This window comes from Miscanthus floridulus, chromosome 1 (assembly GCF_019320115.1).
Source record: "Miscanthus floridulus cultivar M001 chromosome 1, ASM1932011v1, whole genome shotgun sequence".
NCBI classification, from domain to species: Eukaryota; Viridiplantae; Streptophyta; class Magnoliopsida; order Poales; family Poaceae; genus Miscanthus; species Miscanthus floridulus.
The window spans coordinates 181,495,246-181,515,126 of record NC_089580.1 but is presented as its reverse complement, the minus strand read 5'-3'; the positions used below and the strand labels follow the sequence as shown (position 1 = coordinate 181,515,126).

Sequence of the window (19,881 nt, the reverse complement as noted above, 5' to 3'; positions counted from 1 at the left end):
TGGTGGGCACAGACGGATCCTTATATCATTTCCGCTAGATGTTTATTTTCATTCCGCTATTCAATTATCACACTCTAAACTCTGGTATTATAATAAATAATTTCTAAGAACTTTTATTGTATGAAATGAACTAAGTATTGTAAGCTCGTACTTATTATTGGATTCTGGATGTAAAACGTGGATCGTTTCGAGTTCTCCCTTAGGGTGTGCTCGACGGAACTGACTGATGTAGCTCACTTTCGAGGTGCTTAGTATCTAGTGGAAGACGAACGCCTCTAGTATCTAGTGGAAGACGAACGCCTCCGAAAGCGTGTTATTTCGGACGGTTCTACCACAGTAGTCCACTCTCCGAATATAGGTGCAAGTAGGGTCCGATTACGAAGGTAGAACGAGCTCTGCCCTCAATCTTTCTTAGTAATATCCCTTAGGTGTAGATATGATGATGATCTTAGCTATGATTACTAGGTGTAATTGCACTAATCAAATGTATGCTTTGACTTGTAATTAAGAATGACTTAGAAATTATATCTCTAATATTTTATCTGGCCATGCTAATTCTATAGAAAGGAGTGCTCTGAGTGATTTATCATTGTCATTACTTATTATTTATACATCTATTATCTTATGACTTATCCCTGTTGTGAGTAGAATATTGGCTATGTTTTATTTCTCCTTCAATAGTATAAGTTATCAATACATATCCATGCTAGACCTTTCTTGTGGTAAAAATATAAATAACGATACCTGGAATACTCTCGGATAAAATGCTACAATGGTATATTATCTGTGCGCTTGCAGATACTTTGTATTCATATATTTATATATATTATCTCTAGTCACTTGCATTAATAAGAATTGCTTAGTGCAATTCTAGTAATACTATGTAGTACCAACACATATCTCTAGCATCATCACTAGGGATGACAACCTAGTAAAGCTAGGAGGTATAGGTTTATGATAGGTGGCTAAGTACTTAAAACAAATGGCACGTTAATAAACACCAACAGAGCACCAGCCGTCGCTCGTCGTCCGATTTGGAGCGCCCGTGACGCCCGTGCTCTAGCGCGCCCCATGTGGCTACTCCATCCCTTCCCTCCAGCGGCGATGGCGACGGCGGTGGCGGCCGAGCTCGCGGAGATGACGGCGGCAGAGGTAGGCATCCTCCTCCTCATGTGCACGCCGTCTTCTTCTACAGTTCCGGTGCGGTGGCTAGGGTTCCGGCGAGCTCTCTCCCTCTTTCTTCTCCAACTCCGACGGTATAGAAGGGCCCGGACGGGGGGAGGTAGCTTGGCCAAGCGGTGGGGATGGTGGCCGGACGGCTTAGGGGAGCTGGCGGTAGCAGGGGCGGTCGAGCCAGGTCGGGGAGGGGGAGGCTCGCCGGAGTCGAAGAAGATGGTGGAGGGCGAGTTCGCCGGAGCTAGAGAAGATGGCGGTGGTGTGGAGAGGGGAAGAGCCGACGAACCCTAGGGGCTGCGGTGGGGCGGTGGCCGACGGCGAGAATGAGGACAAGCCGGAACGGCGGCGGGCAGCTGGAGGAGGAAAATGAATAGTGCAAAAAAAAAAAACAGGTGTGGGGCAGGGGCCAAAACACCTGATTGGCGGAAAATTGCCAAGGCAAATGCATCTAGGTCACCGGAGAGCCGCAACACATCCGCCTCCTTTTCCACTCCGACGGGTGCCGGAGCGTCGTTGGACTCGCTGCACATCCTCATCCTCCTCATCTACATCGAGTGCTGGAGGCGCCAGTGTCTCCCTGTTCCCATCCGCATGGCTGGCACCCGGCAGTAGCAACTCCTCCACTCCACTCTGTCGGCAGCAGTGCTGGTGCCTAGTGCCTCCTCCTCAACGGGGACGGCTAGTTGCGGTGCTGACATCTCCACTCGAATGGCCGACTGCGGGCTGCAACAGCCAACGCTGACATCTCCACTGTCGTTAGGAAGATTGACAAAAAAAAAAGAGAGAAAAGAAAAAAAAAAGAAAGGACAGTATAGTCATTTGATTTTTTTATTTATAATGTGAAGCTATTTTATCAAATATGATAATCAAAGCTGCTCGTGAAGCTAAAACACACACCACACACACAAATAACTGAAGCTGAGCTGTGAAAAAAAAGGCCTAAGCCGCAAGTCTGCACGGCAACATCCAGGCGTTACGAAACGAAGAATTTAACGCTGCCAAGACGCGGAAAGCCGAAACAAAAGAAACGGCCACCGCCGCACCCTTCGGTTTACGCCTTCTTCTTTGTTGCGCGCACGACTGCCCCTCCCCCCTCCAGAGAAGAGAAGGTGGCGCTGCCGGCCAGCTGCCTACCTGCCCAGCGAACCGCGTCGCCTCCGTCACCGCTGTCCGCTACCTCTCCTCAACCGCGTCGCTGCTTCGTTTGCCTCTGCGGCCGCGAGGGCGGCAGGCTCCGCCGTGGGCCTCTGCCTTCCTCTAAAAGGTATGACCTCTGGTCTTGCTCGCTCCGGTCCGGTAGGCTTTGTGTGATCGCTTTTGATTCGCCTGGTTTCCCTGCGTTCCGCGATGTGGTTTGGTTGCTGGGGGTTCACTAGGACGCCGCTTCGGGTTGTTCTGTGTCTGTTCTTTGTTTGAAAAGAGTAAATTTGACTAAGAAAGATGAAGTTTTGATGTCAAATAATCTCGTCGCCATATATATTTTCATTTCAGTTTGTTTTCCTAGCAATTGCGCTGGCTGCTGGCACGATGCATAGGTCTTTCAGTCTTTGGTTAAATTTCTGTAACTTAACAACGATTCTGCTTGGTGTAATACGCGTTGAAAATTGGATTTGGTCTTTCTGAATTCGGTTCCTCCGGTTAGTGATTTCTTTTCCAAGGACGACAATTTCTTTTCAAGGACGACAAATTGCCATTGAAAGTGTGCCACATTTTAAGATTAATGCCGCTGGTCCCCTTGTTCGGGTGTTTTTCTTTTACGTATTTTCCGTGGGGACTTTGGTTGGTACTATCTCGCGCTTTTACTCATCATTCAAGTCCTTGCAATCTCGAGCTGGAAAGACAATGCTGGAGCAGTGTGGTCTAGACTCTAGACAGCTTGGCTAGGAAAAAAATAGCTTTTCTTTAATGATAGGTTAATTGGATGACGTATTTGTGGAGGAGTGGGATCTTCGATATGATCTCTGCCCAATTCTGTTCGTGTTTGTACAGGTGGATTACCGTATATTTAGTTCAAACAGTTTTTTAGACCGATCTCTTCCTCTATTTTCATCTTGACTAGTAGTGGAGTGGCCAAATCTGCTCTTTCGTAGGACAACGATCCAAGTTACGATAAGATACATAATTCTTGAATTGGGCATCTTTTGTCGCTTGTGGCTCTTGTATTGTCCAATACGTATTTGGATTTGTTATAGTAATCAAGTATGACAGGGACAGTAATCAAGTATGACAGGGGCAGCTTGATTTAGAAATCCTAGTTTAGACACAGATAGTTGAATTCTTATTTGGTGTTCTGTCACATTCTGGCTGCTCCATTGCTTCTATCGAGAGGAACCTATCAGATCTTTATGTTCATCCCCTCCTCTATCTCCTCTTTCTATAGAAATTCTGTAAATATGGTTGGTGGTGGGCACTTTATTGGTTAAGCAAACTGGTCATGATGTGCACTTTATTTTTTAATATTGAATTTATGTGTGATGTGACTGATGACTATGAAATATTGCTGTCTTGATGACTTTGTTTCCTTTCAAATCCAGGCCAATTTCTCAACATGGAATTTGAAAGCACTCTTTAACAATTGCTTATTGAACAGCACGGTACCTGGTTTTAGGAGGTATGCTTCTGATGATGTGCAAATATTTTTTTTCTAATTTATTGAATTAGGTTTATTTTTTTCTTAATTTTCATTCAAGGACTTCAGCTCTGCAGAAGTAAAGTATCATTTCAACTTGGCAGAAGTAGACTATTAAGGCAACTAAGATTTATTTTTGTTTGGTTGAATAGTTAGTTTTGTGGTGTGAATCCTCCACTTACTATTCAGTAATCTATTGAAGCATTAGCGACCTATTGATCTCGCTCAAGTTTGAGTGATTGTCAAAGATGGTTGGAACCAGTATAAATTCATCTTTTATTTTATTTTTTGTAGATTCTTAGTGTGTGGCTGTGCAAAGGTCTCGAAATAACAAATGCCCTTTGTTGCAACAGCTTAAAACCTATCGAGTTCAGAAGGAAGAAAATTCATCTGACACCAGCACCATCTCAGCTACTGAAAGACTTCAATGTCCAAAGATTTGGAAAAAGGTTCACCTAGTGGCACCACACCTACGACTTCAGTTTCATCTCTAGAGTCAAAAAAGCATGAGAAGACTGTACCAAATTATCTCAGAGCTACTAGAGGCTCGTGCCATGATTTTTGCAAGTATGGACACAAAAATCCTTCAGAAGAGGAGCCGGGTTTTTCTGGAGGAAGAAGAAAGAAACTTCCTGCTCATCTGAATAATTTGACACTACACAGATCAGCTATCTTGGATAGGTCCAAGGATGTCAAAAATAGGAGTGTATCACTAGCCAAGTCGAGCATATCTCTGGGTGAAGTTGAACGTTTTGCACCCAAGAAAGCATCAGCAAATCGAAAAGGTGTTACATCCAGTGAGCATATGGTTCCCAGGACAGCTACACCATCTCAACATAAATCTCTGAACTCTGATGGAAGAAAGATGCATTCAATTGTTGCACAGAAGGCTCCAACAAATCTAAGGCGTTCAAATGGAGTTCCAAAAATTGATAAAAAAGAAACAACGCCGGCCAAGGGGGCTATATTTCCTGCCAAATCAAAGTTTCCAGAGAAGACCTTGCTGGAGAAATCTAGAAATGTGGATAGAGTCACAATGGCTAATCAATCATGGCACAAGAGGCCAGCTTCTTCTACCACTAAGCTCAACATAGTTAAACAGGGGCCTCTTGCATCTCAGGCTTCTAGCAAGCATCTACTTTTAAAACATAAAAATACTCAGGAGGGACCTGTTGCAGCAAATATTACTAGAATGCATGCTAAATCTGGACAAAGTCCTAAAAGGTCAAGCAATTCAAATATAAATGGGAAGGAAGGCTCAGATATGCCCAGATCACCCCTCTCTTTGGAACCCAAGCTGACTGCTTCTGTGGAAGTACAAATAGATGATCCACAAATTGCAGGGTATTATATCGATTCAACATTGGCTGAACTCTCTTCAGCTATTACAGAATACGTAGACAATTCTCAACCAGCACCAGAAGAAACAAGTAAATCCATTTCAGAGGACGATGGGATGGGAATAACTGAAAAGAGCAAAGTATTAGTAGGTGAAGCCCTCCTGGAAAGCACCATTGCCCTTGAGCTGCAGCAATCATTATTAGATGAAAAGGAATTCAGTGCTATCCTAGGTGAATCTGATCTAGAACATAAACTACCAGAGCATAATATTGTTCATAATCAAGCTTCAAAGGATTATGACAGCCAAATAGATTATGCAACTCTTTGTCAATTACCAGAACAAGTAACAACTGTGGAAAATGCAGATGTGTATGACTTTATATCAACTCAAAGTAATTCAAAAATTGAGGATGATCAAGTTCAAGTTGAAGTCAATGCGTCTGTGGAGTCTCTGATCTCTGAAGGTAAGGAAGAAATGGAACTTCATGGAGATTTTGAAAGATCTCCAGGGCTACTGGTGGTTGACAAAAAACATAATGAGGAGCCTGAGTCTTGTCTTGATCTTTCTTCTGGAAATGCAGCAGAGAATGATACGGCTGGTAAAGTTTTTGACAGTAGGATGAACAACAGTGCTTCTCACTGCCAATCAATTTCAGAAACTTCATCAGATGGTGGACTTCTTGAAGAGCCTAAGTCCATGCTAATTGAACCAAGTGTTTTTGCTGGTGATGAGTTAGCAAGTATCAGTAATGAAAATACCTCTGAACAGGGCGGACTGAAATCAAGGATATTTATTACTCATCAGTCACCAGAAGAACTATCGGATAATGAATTTTATGAAGAGTATGATTTTGAATTAAGTGAATCAGATGAATCTGGTACAGAGGATGAGGAGACAACAATCAACAAAAATAGGGATGAATCTCTGAAGTCTGGTGGCCAAAGATCAAGAAGAACCTCAGCACTTGAATTGGATGATGCTAGTCTCACACCTTATAAATTGAAGTTTAAGAGGGGTAAAATTGTAGAACTCCCACCAGACATCATTGGCCCAAGGAGACTGAAATTTAGAAGAAAGTCTGCAAATGAAGCTTCAAATCGTGAAAGCCAACCAGCTAGAAGGATTTACAGAAGGAACAGCACCAGTAATGCTGTTCCTACTGATGTGGAATCTCCTGGTGTGAAACTGCGACATCAAGATGCACAGGAGAAGAAAGATGCACAAGGATTGTTCAATAATGTAATTGAAGAAACTGCAAGCAAGCTAGTTGAGTCCAGGAAAAGCAAGGTAAAAGCTTTAGTTGGTGCTTTTGAAACAGTGATTTCTCTCCAGGATGGCAAACCCACATCATCCACAGCACAAGCTGGTAATTCACAAGATTCAATTCCTGATGATGAGGGAAATGGACCTGAGGAAACTGGATAGAATTTGCAGGCCTCTGAAAGGTTTCAATCTTTGCACTCATGTTTGGGTCTCCTCTTTTATTTGGTTCCAGAGTCGGATCTGATTGGAAGGATTTTGTTCAGTTTATACAACAAATTTTCTCCTGTAGAACGACGACAGTTGCGGAAAAAGGTTTACAGTCAGTATATAGTAATGTGTTCAACGGAAGGAGTGCTTTGAAGTCTACTTCACTGTAAATCAAATGAGACACTGTAAAACCAATTGTGCTTTTGTTCGGCTTGGGTTTCCTAAATGCAATATTCAAAGAGTTGGTTTTGCTGCACCTACCTCTGATTTGGTTTTCACCGTGGTGGTAGTATTGTTTGTATATCAAACACTCTGCTATGAGAATCCTAAATTCTGTTCTTTCTGATGAATATATGTACTCATTTCTCATTGTTCTTGGGGCAGTTCCTACTCCATGCTTCATCTTCAATGTTGATGCATGGCTTTTTTTATTTCTTAACTCCACATCCTTTAAATATGTTGATGTTGCTTTCAGTGGAATGCGTCAATATGTTGCGTGTTGGATACAACTCTACACTCATAACTTGTCAAAGCCAAATACATATATAGTACAATACAGCACGTCACTATTGTGTGCCTTTTCCAACTGTTCAAATCACACGTCTTTCATTTGGTTCCAAATTTCAGCGTATTAAACTATTCTCAAAAGCAAGCACATGTGTGGGAAGGCTTTCCTGTGGATCGTATCTTGCGCGCCTTCTCTTTGATCTTATTCTCATCGTTGTATTTTCGTTCCTCTGCCATTGACCTTGCTCCTCCAGCAATTTTGCTGATCCTTGTCATCTCCTGGTTGTATTCTTCTAGTGCTTTTGCTCTCTTTCTGTCCAGCTCAGTCTGCAAGTTAAGAAGCTCAGCTCAGGTCTCCTCAAACAATGTGGTTTAATCAATTATTTATCATGATGAATTCCTAGCATTATCATTTTTTGGGTTTGGGGCTTGTACCACAGATGCTTTCGACGAAGGAAATATTGAATTAATAGTGCAGTGTTCTTTAAACTATGAATGAACTAACAAAATTAAAACCTCTTTCTTTTCTTTTTGGCGTCTCGCCTTCACCTTCTTCTCAGTTTCCCATTCAGCTATGGTCTCCATCATCTTTTCATACCTAAATTTGAAGTCCATATCAGCATAACTTCAATCAAATGACCTTCAGAATCTAAAATAAATCATACTCACTCCTCTTTAACTCTTGCAAGCTTTGCCTTCTCCCATTCATCAGCCTTAGATCCCGTGCCGCCAATAGCAGTTACTCCTGCTGCGTCTTCTCCATTCCATCTAGAATGATATGATGTGGCTGGCCTGACGGCCGAGGGCGCTTTCTGAACAGCCTGTTCTTGCTCAAACTTCTTGCTTCCTTTCCTGTCTGCTGACTTGCTGGAGGATCCTGAACCCTTCTTCACACTCAGAGAAGTTTCAAGTATCTTGGGTGCCACCTTGTGATCTGCAGGCATATCCTCAGGCATTCCAGGTGCTGGTTTCAGTGGCCTCCTCACCGATACGTTAACTAAGGATATTTCATTCAGCATTGTCACAAAGAGATTTGCAGGCTATATAGTACAGGTAGCAAAAGAATGGGAGTAACCGAGTAAGGTAGAACAATTTTTACACTACCTGGACCGTCATCGTCGTGTTCTAGAGGCTCTTTGCCGCTAAACCATCTTGCGATTTTGTTGCCTCCAGCAGGTTTTTTGGTGCTTTCACCTCTCTTGACTGGCGACAGGGCTGGGGGCACCTCCTCAATGGGGACAGACTTCTTCTGAGTTGCAAGCTTCTCTTCACTGGCAGCGATTGCAAATGCTGCCGCTGCAATTGTGGCTGCGAATGCAGCATCATATTCTCCACTGCTGTTCATTTCCGCTGGACGTCACAAACCAATTTGTCAGATTGTTTTTCCGAAACTGCCGGTAGGATTCTGACCAGCTTGTATTGATAAATTTTGTTAGATATTGTCGTTTCAGTTGGATGGTTTTGTTTCTTTCAAGAAAATGAATCGTTTCAATAACAGTTTTTTTTTTAAAAAAAACACTGTCAGAAAATGGGGAAAACTTAGTTGCATTCTACACATCCATGTGAAGAGTGTTTTTTCCTTCTAATTCAGAACTTCTGGATTTTTTAATGCTCCACGATTTACCTTCTAATTTTTATAACGCTGATCATAACGAGATAGCACTATGATCTTATCAGTCTCAAAAACAACAATAGAAGTAAAAAAAAATTGGATAGTGCTTGACATAATTACAAGTTTACAACTGCTACCTTCTGTAAAATAAAATTATAACATTTTTGGTCCATCAAGGTACCTTCAAAACCGAAATAATCTGTGTGCTTTTTTTTAGAGTTCCAGGGAGAACACTCCCCTGTCCGTCAAATTTAGTGTTTGCGTTTAACAACACCCAGCATTAAGCATTTAAAAGCTCAGTAACACTAGAGTTTCTGCAACCAGACTCCTATCAGCCATTGCCCAAACTACAACTCAACACAGAGTGATCAGAAAACAAACAATAGCACGAGTTGTGGTGTGCAACTCCGTGCTTTTCATGTTTGTGAAAACCAAATCATCGCGTATTGATTGATCAGTTAGTTACCTCTTCCAATAGGCGTGCTTTCTATGGCTGAAGTCTGGCGTCCACCTCTACCTCCCTTTCCTACTCCAGAAAACCGAACCCTGCAAAATAACTGTGAAATCTGAATCTGCTCGGACCTGATGATCACAAGAATGCAAGGCCCTTCCCATTCTAAATCCCCAAAACGCGCCACCTGAACTTTCCGCTCTTTATTAGCCAAAATAACCGTTTTCACCTCAACTTTTTAAGGAGGGAGATTTAAGAGCCACCAGGCCCAAGGTACAATATGAGATAAATAAAAAAAGAGAAAACAATCCGAAGCCAGCCAAACAGATGAAAGATCAAACCCTTCAGCAGATCGAGGTCCGGGTCCTGCTGCGTGCACCTGTTTTACCTCAGCTTCTTCGAGTCGCCGTCCATGGCGCGCAACGTATTTGTAGAGAAGCCCCAATGGCAGGTTCCAAGGCACAAGAAGTCGCAGCTTCAGTGACAAGCGAGAGCCTCGTATTTAAAACTGCTTGCTTGCATTGCATATAGAGGCGGTGAACCAAAGGCAGGAGAGTGCAAGCAAAACTGTTGTCTTGGAGGCAGACAATAGGAGTGGAAATGGGAATGGGATCGCTTTACCCCTATGTAAGCCTTCAAGAATCCAGCGCGTGATATTCTTCCCTCCGTTGTGCCGCCTCCGGTGCTGGCTCAATTCTCAAGACAGCTAGCTGATGCCTGATGGAGTGTGCCTAATTCCTTTGTGACATTCAGAGGATAACTTTTGTCGGCACGAATCGGCATCTTCGAGGGGGCTACGTTTGGTAACTATTCGAGGTTCCTGTACTATGAACATAGCTAGCAAGGAATCATTCCAGCTTTGCTCATCAGTTACAGATGTCAGTGCAATGTTCGAAGTTCAAAGTACTCGTTCGCTGCAATTTCAGATTCACTGCCCTCTGTCCTCTTGGGCTAATGAAGGAACAACGGTGTGCTTTATCAGTTATCACATATTAGTGCTGAATCTGTCCTGTGATGGTGGCAGCCTCTGGTAGGTGCCCTTTTGAAATTAAAGAAGCCACTTTATGCCATCTTAGTGCCCTGGAAAGAGGATGGGTTTGTCTTTGTTCCTAACACAAGAGATACTGATTTACTACTCCAAGATTTTGTTCTCGCAGAAGTAACTAGCAGGTCAAATAGATGAGACAGATAATAGTGGCAATGTAAGCCCACAACGCATCGGTTATTTTTGTCGTTTCAATGCTCACAGATCGTCACTCAGAATCAGGCGTCATTTACAGCCGAGGATCCATAGTTCATATTGCCAAGCCACAAGGCTGACATGGTTGTATCACCGATCAGTCTTACACTACGTCGAAATGCTACACTAACCTTTTTTTACCCGAAAAAAATAAATTATTAAACCCATCAAAACTGGGTTGAAACTACTGGGCCGATTTGGAGTCTGGACGGACTAGGATTTTCGTTGGGCTAAACCAAATATTCAGGCCCGCTAATAAGAAGGCCCATTTATTTAATACATCCGCCCTAATCCCCTCATCCACACACCACACTGCTCCTCTCCCACTGCCTGCCTCCTCTCTACTCACGGTTACTCCCCACCTCTCCAATCCATCTGGGAGTGTAATTTTCCACCCAATTCCGTCGATTCTCCGTTTTTTGGATTGGTTCCTCTCCCAGATTAGCGAAGAGAGCCTCCGCGTGTTGATGAAATATCTGGATTTCGTTACCATTCGCGGCGGCCATGGCTACAGTTTGGAGCGGCTGCAGCACGAGCTACGGCTCCTTCGGCCAAGAGCTGCCCCCGCGCGGCAAGGGATGCGGTGGTGATGGCACAAAATTCCGTCCGCGAAGCGGAGGCCAGATCAGTGGCGACGCCCGCCTGGCACAAGGTCTAAGCGCCGCCATGGTTACGGTCGGAGCTTGCGTTTGTAGGGCGGCTCCATGCTTACTTGATTCGGAGGTCGACGGGAAGGAGGACGTCGGCGTTGGGTTTTGGGCCGTCGATGGTGAACGGCACGCTGATGGCCATGATGGTGGCAAGAGGCGCGGGCCGCGTCGGCGTCCGACGAGGCCGACCGTTTTTCAGGAGGAGGTGGGCGCAAGAAGTGCTCCACCGGCGATGGCGTCGGAGCCGGACAGGAAATCTGAGCATGGGGCGTCGAGGCTGCACTTCTTGGAGGAGAGGGACGAGGCGACGCTGTCCAGAAGGTTGATAAAGCTCAGCCAAAACAACAAGGTCAGGAGTGCCACTGAGCTGTTTGATTCAATGCGCGCATCTGGGCTGCAGCCAAGCGCACGTGCCTGCAACTCCCTGTTAGCTTGCTATGTGCGGAGAAGTTCATTGGCGGATGCAATGAGGTTGTTTGAGTTCATGAAGGGGAAAGGAATGGCAACAGGGCAAACGTATACCTTGATACTCAAGGCTGTTGCGAGCAATCAGGGTTATGTTTCTGCATTGGAAATGTTCAATAAGATTGAGGAGGAGGAAGATTCAAAGAAAATCATTGATGTGATTGTTTATAATATAATGATATCTGTGTGTGGAAGAGCAAAAGAATGGATGCTTGTGGAGAGACTATGGAGAAGGCTAGAGGAGAATTCTTTGAGTGGGACTTTGCTGACATATGATTTGTTAGTCAGCATATTCGTGCAATGTGGACAGTCTGAGTTAGCAATTGTCGCATATCAGGAAATGCTCCAGAGCGGACTAGATCCGAGCGAGGATATAATGAAGGCTATCATTGCTTCCTGCACTAAAGAAGGGAAGTGGGAGTTTGCACTGTCCACATTTAGTAGAATGCTGAGTGCTGGCATGAAACCCAGTTTAATTTTGTTCAATTCAATTATCAACTCACTAGGGAAGGCTGGTCAAGATGAACTCGCCTTTAGGATGTACCGTCTTCTGAAAAAATCAGGCCTTAAGCCTGATCAATATACATGGAGTGCACTGTTGTCGGGATTATACAGGTATGGGCGATGCTGGGACTGCCTAGAGCTTTTCCAAGGAATCAAAGCCAAGCATCCGACGCTCTTAAATGATCATCTCTACAACATTGCTTTGATGTCTTGCGAAAAGCTTGGTCAATGGGAACATGGTTTGCAGCTGTTGTGGATGATGGAAAAAAGTGGACTGAAAATATCAGTGGTATCTTACAATCATGTGATAGGTGCTTGTGAGGTTGCTAGCGAGCCAAAAGTTGCTCTTAAAGTGTACCAGCGCATGATTAATCAAAGGTGTTTGCCAGACACATTCACACATTTATCTGTTATACGAGCTTGCATCTGGGGATCTCTTTGGACTGAAGTGGAGGATATATTAGAGGTAATACTTCCTTTTGTCATTATTTTATCTATGTTCAAGTCTTGAATTCCCATTTGCTTAGATGTGGGTTTTTGTACTGCTCTCGTACCAAAAGATTGGACGGGTGGCACTCTGACTTTGGTTCTTCAATGCTACGTTTATTGTTGCTTAATTATTTAGCAATCTTCTATGGTTAGTACCAACACTATGGCTGGACACGAAGATGAAAATCCCTCTTAGACATGGTTTCTTTTCCAGTTTTTCTTGGTCATTCGAATGGCTTCTTGTGCACAACTGCACCTGAATTTGAACAAATGCCTTCTTGTGCATAACTGCACCTGAATTTGAAGAATTAGCAATGTGTAGCTTCCATTAGATTTCTGTTCTTGACACTAGTGATATTCATTTCGAACCACATGGTTAATTTTGTGATCCAGTTATTTGGTGTATGCATTCTTTAGCCTCAAAAACAATGATCATATGGTTCCATTTATCTATATTTGGGGAGGAAAAGAGAAGATTTACAGAAAATTGCTCATTGTTCTGACCCTATCCATTATTTGAACATCAAGGACAATGGCTGTCTAAACTAGTGAGCATTAAGAACGCTGGAGCAACATCGTATTAGTATAAAGTATGGATTATATTATGGATGTTGGGCCTGCAGAACATTATGGATGTTAAACTACTGAGCATTAAGAACGCTACAAAGTATCAGCACGCGGTGCATTATGGTTTATGGATGCTGAACTTGCAGAACATCATACTATACTAGTTTACTGAATCATTCCGTCGAACCTGGTTGCAGTCTTGGTGCTTTCAAATCCAGGTTTCATGTTTCATTCATTCATGAATGCCCTAGTGATCTAATAAATTTTTTGAACTGCCTGCAGCAGGTGGCTCCAGACTCTTCGATCTACAATGCGGTCATCCATGGGCTGTGTTTGCGAGGCAAGATCGGGCTGGCCAACAGGGTGTACGCCAAGATGCGGAGCATTAGGCTCGTACCGGATGGCAAGACGAGGGCGTTCATGCTTCAGCACATTGCTACGGACTAGGACTAGCCTCATGAAACACAGCCCTATGAAATGCGCGAACGCGCTTGTATACAGGATCAAAGGTGGTAGAGCATAATTGTTGAGCTGGACACTGTATAGGCACTCAACATTTCAACTTGTCCGCAAAGGATATTGTATAGGTACCACGACAATGGGTCGAGCGGAAGCTGGCAGTGCCGGTGCACAGATTCTGCATATGTTTCTCCTCACTGACATCCTGCTGCCCCTTGCCAACGATGACGGGGTCCCGTTCCACCGTGGATGCCGCCGGCGCCGGTGCCCGGCGGCTGGCGGCCAAGATGAACCGTGCGGACTTGGGGTCGACGGGCTTGGCTTTTCTGTAGCGGCTGGTGCGCGCTCGTGGAACCACTGATACTTAGGAATTGCGCGCGTCTGCTGGAGTGCTGGTCCTCCGGTGGTTCACCTCGGTCTTTCGCGGATTTTGCTCAGGCTCGTACAGTTGTCTTCAGATGGTTTGTACGGCGCCTTCCCCAGAGGGTGGGTGTACGGCCTTGGCGCCTTGCACGAGCTTCGCTTGAAGTTTCCTTGAAAGGAGCATAGTGGACAGACACACATCCAAACAAGCCACGATGCCGAGGTTTTAAAGTCCGGATCGGAGGTATTGCCAGAAAAAGTAAGAAATAGCTGATGGTCTATACAAACCGAGCCTGAGTTCCGGTAGTTGATTTGTTTCCTCCAAACTTAAACATTTATTTAGTGCTTGTTTAGTTCCCAAAAAGTTTCCCAAAAAAGTGTTACAATAGTCATCACATCGAATCTTGCGATACGTGCATGGAGCATTAAATGTAGACGAAAAAAAAACTGATTGCACAGTTTGATTGGAAATTGCGAGACGAACGTTTTGAGCCTAATTAGTCCATAATTGAACACTAATTACCAAATAAAAATAAAAGTACTACAGTAGTCAAATTCTCAAAATTCGTTAACTAAACACAGCCTTATATTTATACCTAACGTTACCTTGGTGCACGCGGCGGCAAGCTGGATTCTTGGACTGAAGCTGAAGCAACAGGAAGGCACCCTCAACTGCTTTCTGACGCACGCACCTGGGTCGTGGTTACCTACGAGCCAACGGATTCAGGTTTGCACAACGATCATGGTGGAGCAAAACCACCTTGTACGGCGACAGGATAAACAAGTCATTGAGCCGGGACACGAGACAACCAACCATCAAATCCCCTGCTTTTAAGTAAGCAACCGCTAGTCTACAGTGAACACACAATCCCCCAATGGGCAGTGGTCACAGTGTCACTGTCGGGCTGCTCTCACGTTCACCTAATTTCCACCTATTCCCACAAGTACAGCCAGACATCTATCTCTGTTTTCTGCAGAGCGGGTTGTGCATCTGCATCACTCGCACTAAAATTCTCATTCTCAAACTTCACAGCTACTGCTCCTCCTACATGATGCCGTCCAGCCAGTTTCAGCGTATGAGTTTCTTGGCGACGAAATCGTTGGCATCGAGACGAAACGAACCAACGGACGGACCGGACCACCTGAAGCTGAATCGAACAAATCACCGCTCGGTTGAAGTTCAAAGTACTCGTTCGCTGCAATTTCAGATTCACTGCCCTCTGTCCTCTTGGGCTAATGAAGGAACAACGGTGTGCTTTATCAGTTATCACATATTAGTGCTGAATCTGTCCTGTGATGGTGGCAGCCTCTGGTAGGTGCCCTTTTGAAATTAAAGAAGCCACTTTATGCCATCTTAGTGCCCTGGAAAGAGGATGGGTTTGTCTTTGTTCCTAACACAAGAGATACTGATTTACTACTCCAAGATTTTGTTCTCGCAGAAGTAACTAGCAGGTCAAATAGATGAGACAGATAATAGTGGCAATGTAAGCCCACAACGCATCGGTTATTTTTGTCGTTTCAATGCTCACAGATCGTCACTCAGAATCAGGCGTCATTTACAGCCGAGGATCCATAGTTCATATTGCCAAGCCACAAGGCTGACATGGTTGTATCACCGATCAGTCTTACACTACGTCGAAATGCTACACTAACCTTTTTTTACCCGAAAAAAATAAATTATTAAACCCATCAAAACTGGGTTGAAACTACTGGGCCGATTTGGAGTCTGGACGGACTAGGATTTTCGTTGGGCTAAACCAAATATTCAGGCCCGCTAATAAGAAGGCCCATTTATTTAATACATCCGCCCTAATCCCCTCATCCACACACCACACTGCTCCTCTCCCACTGCCTGCCTCCTCTCTACTCACGGTTACTCCCCACCTCTCCAATCCATCTGGGAGTGTAATTTTCCACCCAATTCCGTCGATTCTCCGTTTTTTGGATTGGTTCCTCTCCCAGATTAGCGAAGAGAGCCTCCGCGTGTTGATGAAATATCTGGATTTCGTTACCATTCGCGGCGGCCATGGCTACAGTTTGGAGCGGCTGCAGCACGAGCTACGGCTCCTTCGGCCAAGAGCTGCCCCCGCGCGGCAAGGGATGCGGTGGTGATGGCACAAAATTCCGTCCGCGAAGCGGAGGCCAGATCAGTGGCGACGCCCGCCTGGCACAAGGTCTAAGCGCCGCCATGGTTACGGTCGGAGCTTGCGTTTGTAGGGCGGCTCCATGCTTACTTGATTCGGAGGTCGACGGGAAGGAGGACGTCGGCGTTGGGTTTTGGGCCGTCGATGGTGAACGGCACGCTGATGGCCATGATGGTGGCAAGAGGCGCGGGCCGCGTCGGCGTCCGACGAGGCCGACCGTTTTTCAGGAGGAGGTGGGCGCAAGAAGTGCTCCACCGGCGATGGCGTCGGAGCCGGACAGGAAATCTGAGCATGGGGCGTCGAGGCTGCACTTCTTGGAGGAGAGGGACGAGGCGACGCTGTCCAGAAGGTTGATAAAGCTCAGCCAAAACAACAAGGTCAGGAGTGCCACTGAGCTGTTTGATTCAATGCGCGCATCTGGGCTGCAGCCAAGCGCACGTGCCTGCAACTCCCTGTTAGCTTGCTATGTGCGGAGAAGTTCATTGGCGGATGCAATGAGGTTGTTTGAGTTCATGAAGGGGAAAGGAATGGCAACAGGGCAAACGTATACCTTGATACTCAAGGCTGTTGCGAGCAATCAGGGTTATGTTTCTGCATTGGAAATGTTCAATAAGATTGAGGAGGAGGAAGATTCAAAGAAAATCATTGATGTGATTGTTTATAATATAATGATATCTGTGTGTGGAAGAGCAAAAGAATGGATGCTTGTGGAGAGACTATGGAGAAGGCTAGAGGAGAATTCTTTGAGTGGGACTTTGCTGACATATGATTTGTTAGTCAGCATATTCGTGCAATGTGGACAGTCTGAGTTAGCAATTGTCGCATATCAGGAAATGCTCCAGAGCGGACTAGATCCGAGCGAGGATATAATGAAGGCTATCATTGCTTCCTGCACTAAAGAAGGGAAGTGGGAGTTTGCACTGTCCACATTTAGTAGAATGCTGAGTGCTGGCATGAAACCCAGTTTAATTTTGTTCAATTCAATTATCAACTCACTAGGGAAGGCTGGTCAAGATGAACTCGCCTTTAGGATGTACCGTCTTCTGAAAAAATCAGGCCTTAAGCCTGATCAATATACATGGAGTGCACTGTTGTCGGGATTATACAGGTATGGGCGATGCTGGGACTGCCTAGAGCTTTTCCAAGGAATCAAAGCCAAGCATCCGACGCTCTTAAATGATCATCTCTACAACATTGCTTTGATGTCTTGCGAAAAGCTTGGTCAATGGGAACATGGTTTGCAGCTGTTGTGGATGATGGAAAAAAGTGGACTGAAAATATCAGTGGTATCTTACAATCATGTGATAGGTGCTTGTGAGGTTGCTAGCGAGCCAAAAGTTGCTCTTAAAGTGTACCAGCGCATGATTAATCAAAGGTGTTTGCCAGACACATTCACACATTTATCTGTTATACGAGCTTGCATCTGGGGATCTCTTTGGACTGAAGTGGAGGATATATTAGAGGTAATACTTCCTTTTGTCATTATTTTATCTATGTTCAAGTCTTGAATTCCCATTTGCTTAGATGTGGGTTTTTGTACTGCTCTCGTACCAAAGATTGGACGGGTGGCACTCTGACTTTGGTTCTTCAATGCTACGTTTATTGTTGCTTAATTATTTAGCAATCTTCTATGGTTAGTACCAACACTATGGCTGGACACGAAGATGAAAATCCCTCTTAGACATGGTTTCTTTTCCAGTTTTTCTTGGTCATTCGAATGGCTTCTTGTGCACAACTGCACCTGAATTTGAACAAATGCCTTCTTGTGCATAACTGCACCTGAATTTGAAGAATTAGCAATGTGTAGCTTCCATTAGATTTCTGTTCTTGACACTAGTGATATTCATTTCGAACCACATGGTTAATTTTGTGATCCAGTTATTTGGTGTATGCATTCTTTAGCCTCAAAAACAATGATCATATGGTTCCATTTATCTATATTTGGGGAGGAAAAGAGAAGATTTACAGAAAATTGCTCATTGTTCTGACCCTATCCATTATTTGAACATCAAGGACAATGGCTGTCTAAACTAGTGAGCATTAAGAACGCTGGAGCAACATCGTATTAGTATAAAGTATGGATTATATTATGGATGTTGGGCCTGCAGAACATTATGGATGTTAAACTACTGAGCATTAAGAACGCTACAAAGTATCAGCACGCGGTGCATTATGGTTTATGGATGCTGAACTTGCAGAACATCATACTATACTAGTTTACTGAATCATTCCGTCGAACCTGGTTGCAGTCTTGGTGCTTTCAAATCCAGGTTTCATGTTTCATTCATTCATGAATGCCCTAGTGATCTAATAAATTTTTTGAACTGCCTGCAGCAGGTGGCTCCAGACTCTTCGATCTACAATGCGGTCATCCATGGGCTGTGTTTGCGAGGCAAGATCGGGCTGGCCAACAGGGTGTACGCCAAGATGCGGAGCATTAGGCTCGTACCGGATGGCAAGACGAGGGCGTTCATGCTTCAGCACATTGCTACGGACTAGGACTAGCCTCATGAAACACAGCCCTATGAAATGCGCGAACGCGCTTGTATACAGGATCAAAGGTGGTAGAGCATAATTGTTGAGCTGGACACTGTATAGGCACTCAACATTTCAACTTGTCCGCAAAGGATATTGTATAGGTACCACGACAATGGGTCGAGCGGAAGCTGGCAGTGCCGGTGCACAGATTCTGCATATGTTTCTCCTCACTGACATCCTGCTGCCCCTTGCCAACGATGACGGGGTCCCGTTCCACCGTGGATGCCGCCGGCGCCGGTGCCCGGCGGCTGGCGGCCAAGATGAACCGTGCGGACTTGGGGTCGACGGGCTTGGCTTTTCTGTAGCGGCTGGTGCGCGCTCGTGGAACCACTGATACTTAGGAATTGCGCGCGTCTGCTGGAGTGCTGGTCCTCCGGTGGTTCACCTCGGTCTTTCGCGGATTTTGCTCAGGCTCGTACAGTTGTCTTCAGATGGTTTGTACGGCGCCTTCCCCAGAGGGTGGGTGTACGGCCTTGGCGCCTTGCACGAGCTTCGCTTGAAGTTTCCTTGAAAGGAGCATAGTGGACAGACACACATCCAAACAAGCCACGATGCCGAGGTTTTAAAGTCCGGATCGGAGGTATTGCCAGAAAAAGTAAGAAATAGCTGATGGTCTATACAAACCGAGCCTGAGTTCCGGTAGTTGATTTGTTTCCTCCAAACTTAAACATTTATTTAGTGCTTGTTTAGTTCCCAAAAAGTTTCCCAAAAAAGTGTTACAATAGTCATCACATCGAATCTTGCGATACGTGCATGGAGCATTAAATGTAGACGAAAAAAAAACTGATTGCACAGTTTGATTGGAAATTGCGAGACGAACGTTTTGAGCCTAATTAGTCCATAATTGAACACTAATTACCAAATAAAAATAAAAGTACTACAGTAGTCAAATTCTCAAAATTCGTTAACTAAACACAGCCTTATATTTATACCTAACGTTACCTTGGTGCACGCGGCGGCAAGCTGGATTCTTGGACTGAAGCTGAAGCAACAGGAAGGCACCCTCAACTGCTTTCTGACGCACGCACCTGGGTCGTGGTTACCTACGAGCCAACGGATTCAGGTTTGCACAACGATCATGGTGGAGCAAAACCACCTTGTACGGCGACAGGATAAACAAGTCATTGAGCCGGGACACGAGACAACCAACCATCAAATCCCCTGCTTTTAAGTAAGCAACCGCTAGTCTACAGTGAACACACAATCCCCCAATGGGCAGTGGTCACAGTGTCACTGTCGGGCTGCTCTCACGTTCACCTAATTTCCACCTATTCC

General features: G+C 44.8%; 4 protein-coding genes across 10 annotated transcripts; 3 read left to right on the top strand and 1 right to left on the bottom strand.

Annotated features, from left to right (window-relative positions):
- The first annotated feature begins 2,216 nt into the window (after nt 1–2,216).
- LOC136550300 (uncharacterized) lies at nt 2,217–6,987 on the top strand. 2 transcript variants are annotated; one of them, XM_066541834.1, is made up of 3 exons: nt 2,217–2,440; nt 3,711–3,787; nt 4,159–6,987. In XM_066541834.1, the coding sequence occupies exon 3, from the start codon at nt 4,233–4,235 to the stop codon at nt 6,570–6,572; it is 2,340 nt and encodes a 779-aa protein (XP_066397931.1). In that variant the 5' UTR covers nt 2,217–2,440; nt 3,711–3,787; nt 4,159–4,232; the 3' UTR covers nt 6,573–6,987. The 2 variants fall into 2 exon arrangements, with proteins under 2 accessions (XP_066397931.1, XP_066397938.1); XM_066541841.1 differs by having other exon boundaries at nt 4,100–6,987.
- A 63-nt stretch (nt 6,988–7,050) lies between these two features.
- LOC136550314 (remorin-like) lies at nt 7,051–9,860 on the bottom strand. Of its 4 annotated transcripts, none has more exons than XM_066541860.1 (6): nt 9,576–9,860; nt 9,203–9,282; nt 8,229–8,474; nt 7,794–8,121; nt 7,674–7,722; nt 7,051–7,451 (listed from the first exon to the last, which is right to left on the bottom strand). In XM_066541860.1, the coding sequence occupies exons 1-6, from the start codon at nt 9,599–9,601 to the stop codon at nt 7,260–7,262; spliced, it is 921 nt and encodes a 306-aa protein (XP_066397957.1). In that variant the 5' UTR covers nt 9,602–9,860; the 3' UTR covers nt 7,051–7,259. The 4 variants fall into 4 exon arrangements, with proteins under 4 accessions (XP_066397957.1, XP_066397951.1, XP_066397965.1 ...); XM_066541854.1 differs by having other exon boundaries at nt 7,057–7,451; nt 7,641–7,722; nt 9,576–9,848; XM_066541868.1 differs by having other exon boundaries at nt 7,058–7,451; nt 7,641–7,722; nt 9,567–9,844.
- An 886-nt stretch (nt 9,861–10,746) lies between these two features.
- On the top strand, nt 10,747–13,736 carry LOC136504316 (pentatricopeptide repeat-containing protein At3g29290-like). 2 transcript variants are annotated; one of them, XM_066499207.1, is made up of 2 exons: nt 10,747–12,512; nt 13,388–13,736. In XM_066499207.1, the coding sequence occupies exons 1-2, from the start codon at nt 10,932–10,934 to the stop codon at nt 13,547–13,549; spliced, it is 1,743 nt and encodes a 580-aa protein (XP_066355304.1). In that variant the 5' UTR covers nt 10,747–10,931; the 3' UTR covers nt 13,550–13,736. The 2 variants fall into 2 exon arrangements, with proteins under 2 accessions (XP_066355304.1, XP_066355297.1); XM_066499200.1 differs by having other exon boundaries at nt 13,385–13,736.
- A 2,029-nt stretch (nt 13,737–15,765) lies between these two features.
- On the top strand, nt 15,766–18,754 carry LOC136504307 (pentatricopeptide repeat-containing protein At3g29290-like). 2 transcript variants are annotated; one of them, XM_066499187.1, is made up of 2 exons: nt 15,766–17,531; nt 18,406–18,754. In XM_066499187.1, the coding sequence occupies exons 1-2, from the start codon at nt 15,951–15,953 to the stop codon at nt 18,565–18,567; spliced, it is 1,743 nt and encodes a 580-aa protein (XP_066355284.1). In that variant the 5' UTR covers nt 15,766–15,950; the 3' UTR covers nt 18,568–18,754. The 2 variants fall into 2 exon arrangements, with proteins under 2 accessions (XP_066355284.1, XP_066355275.1); XM_066499178.1 differs by having other exon boundaries at nt 18,403–18,754.
- The last annotated feature ends 1,127 nt before the right edge of the window (nt 18,755–19,881 follow it).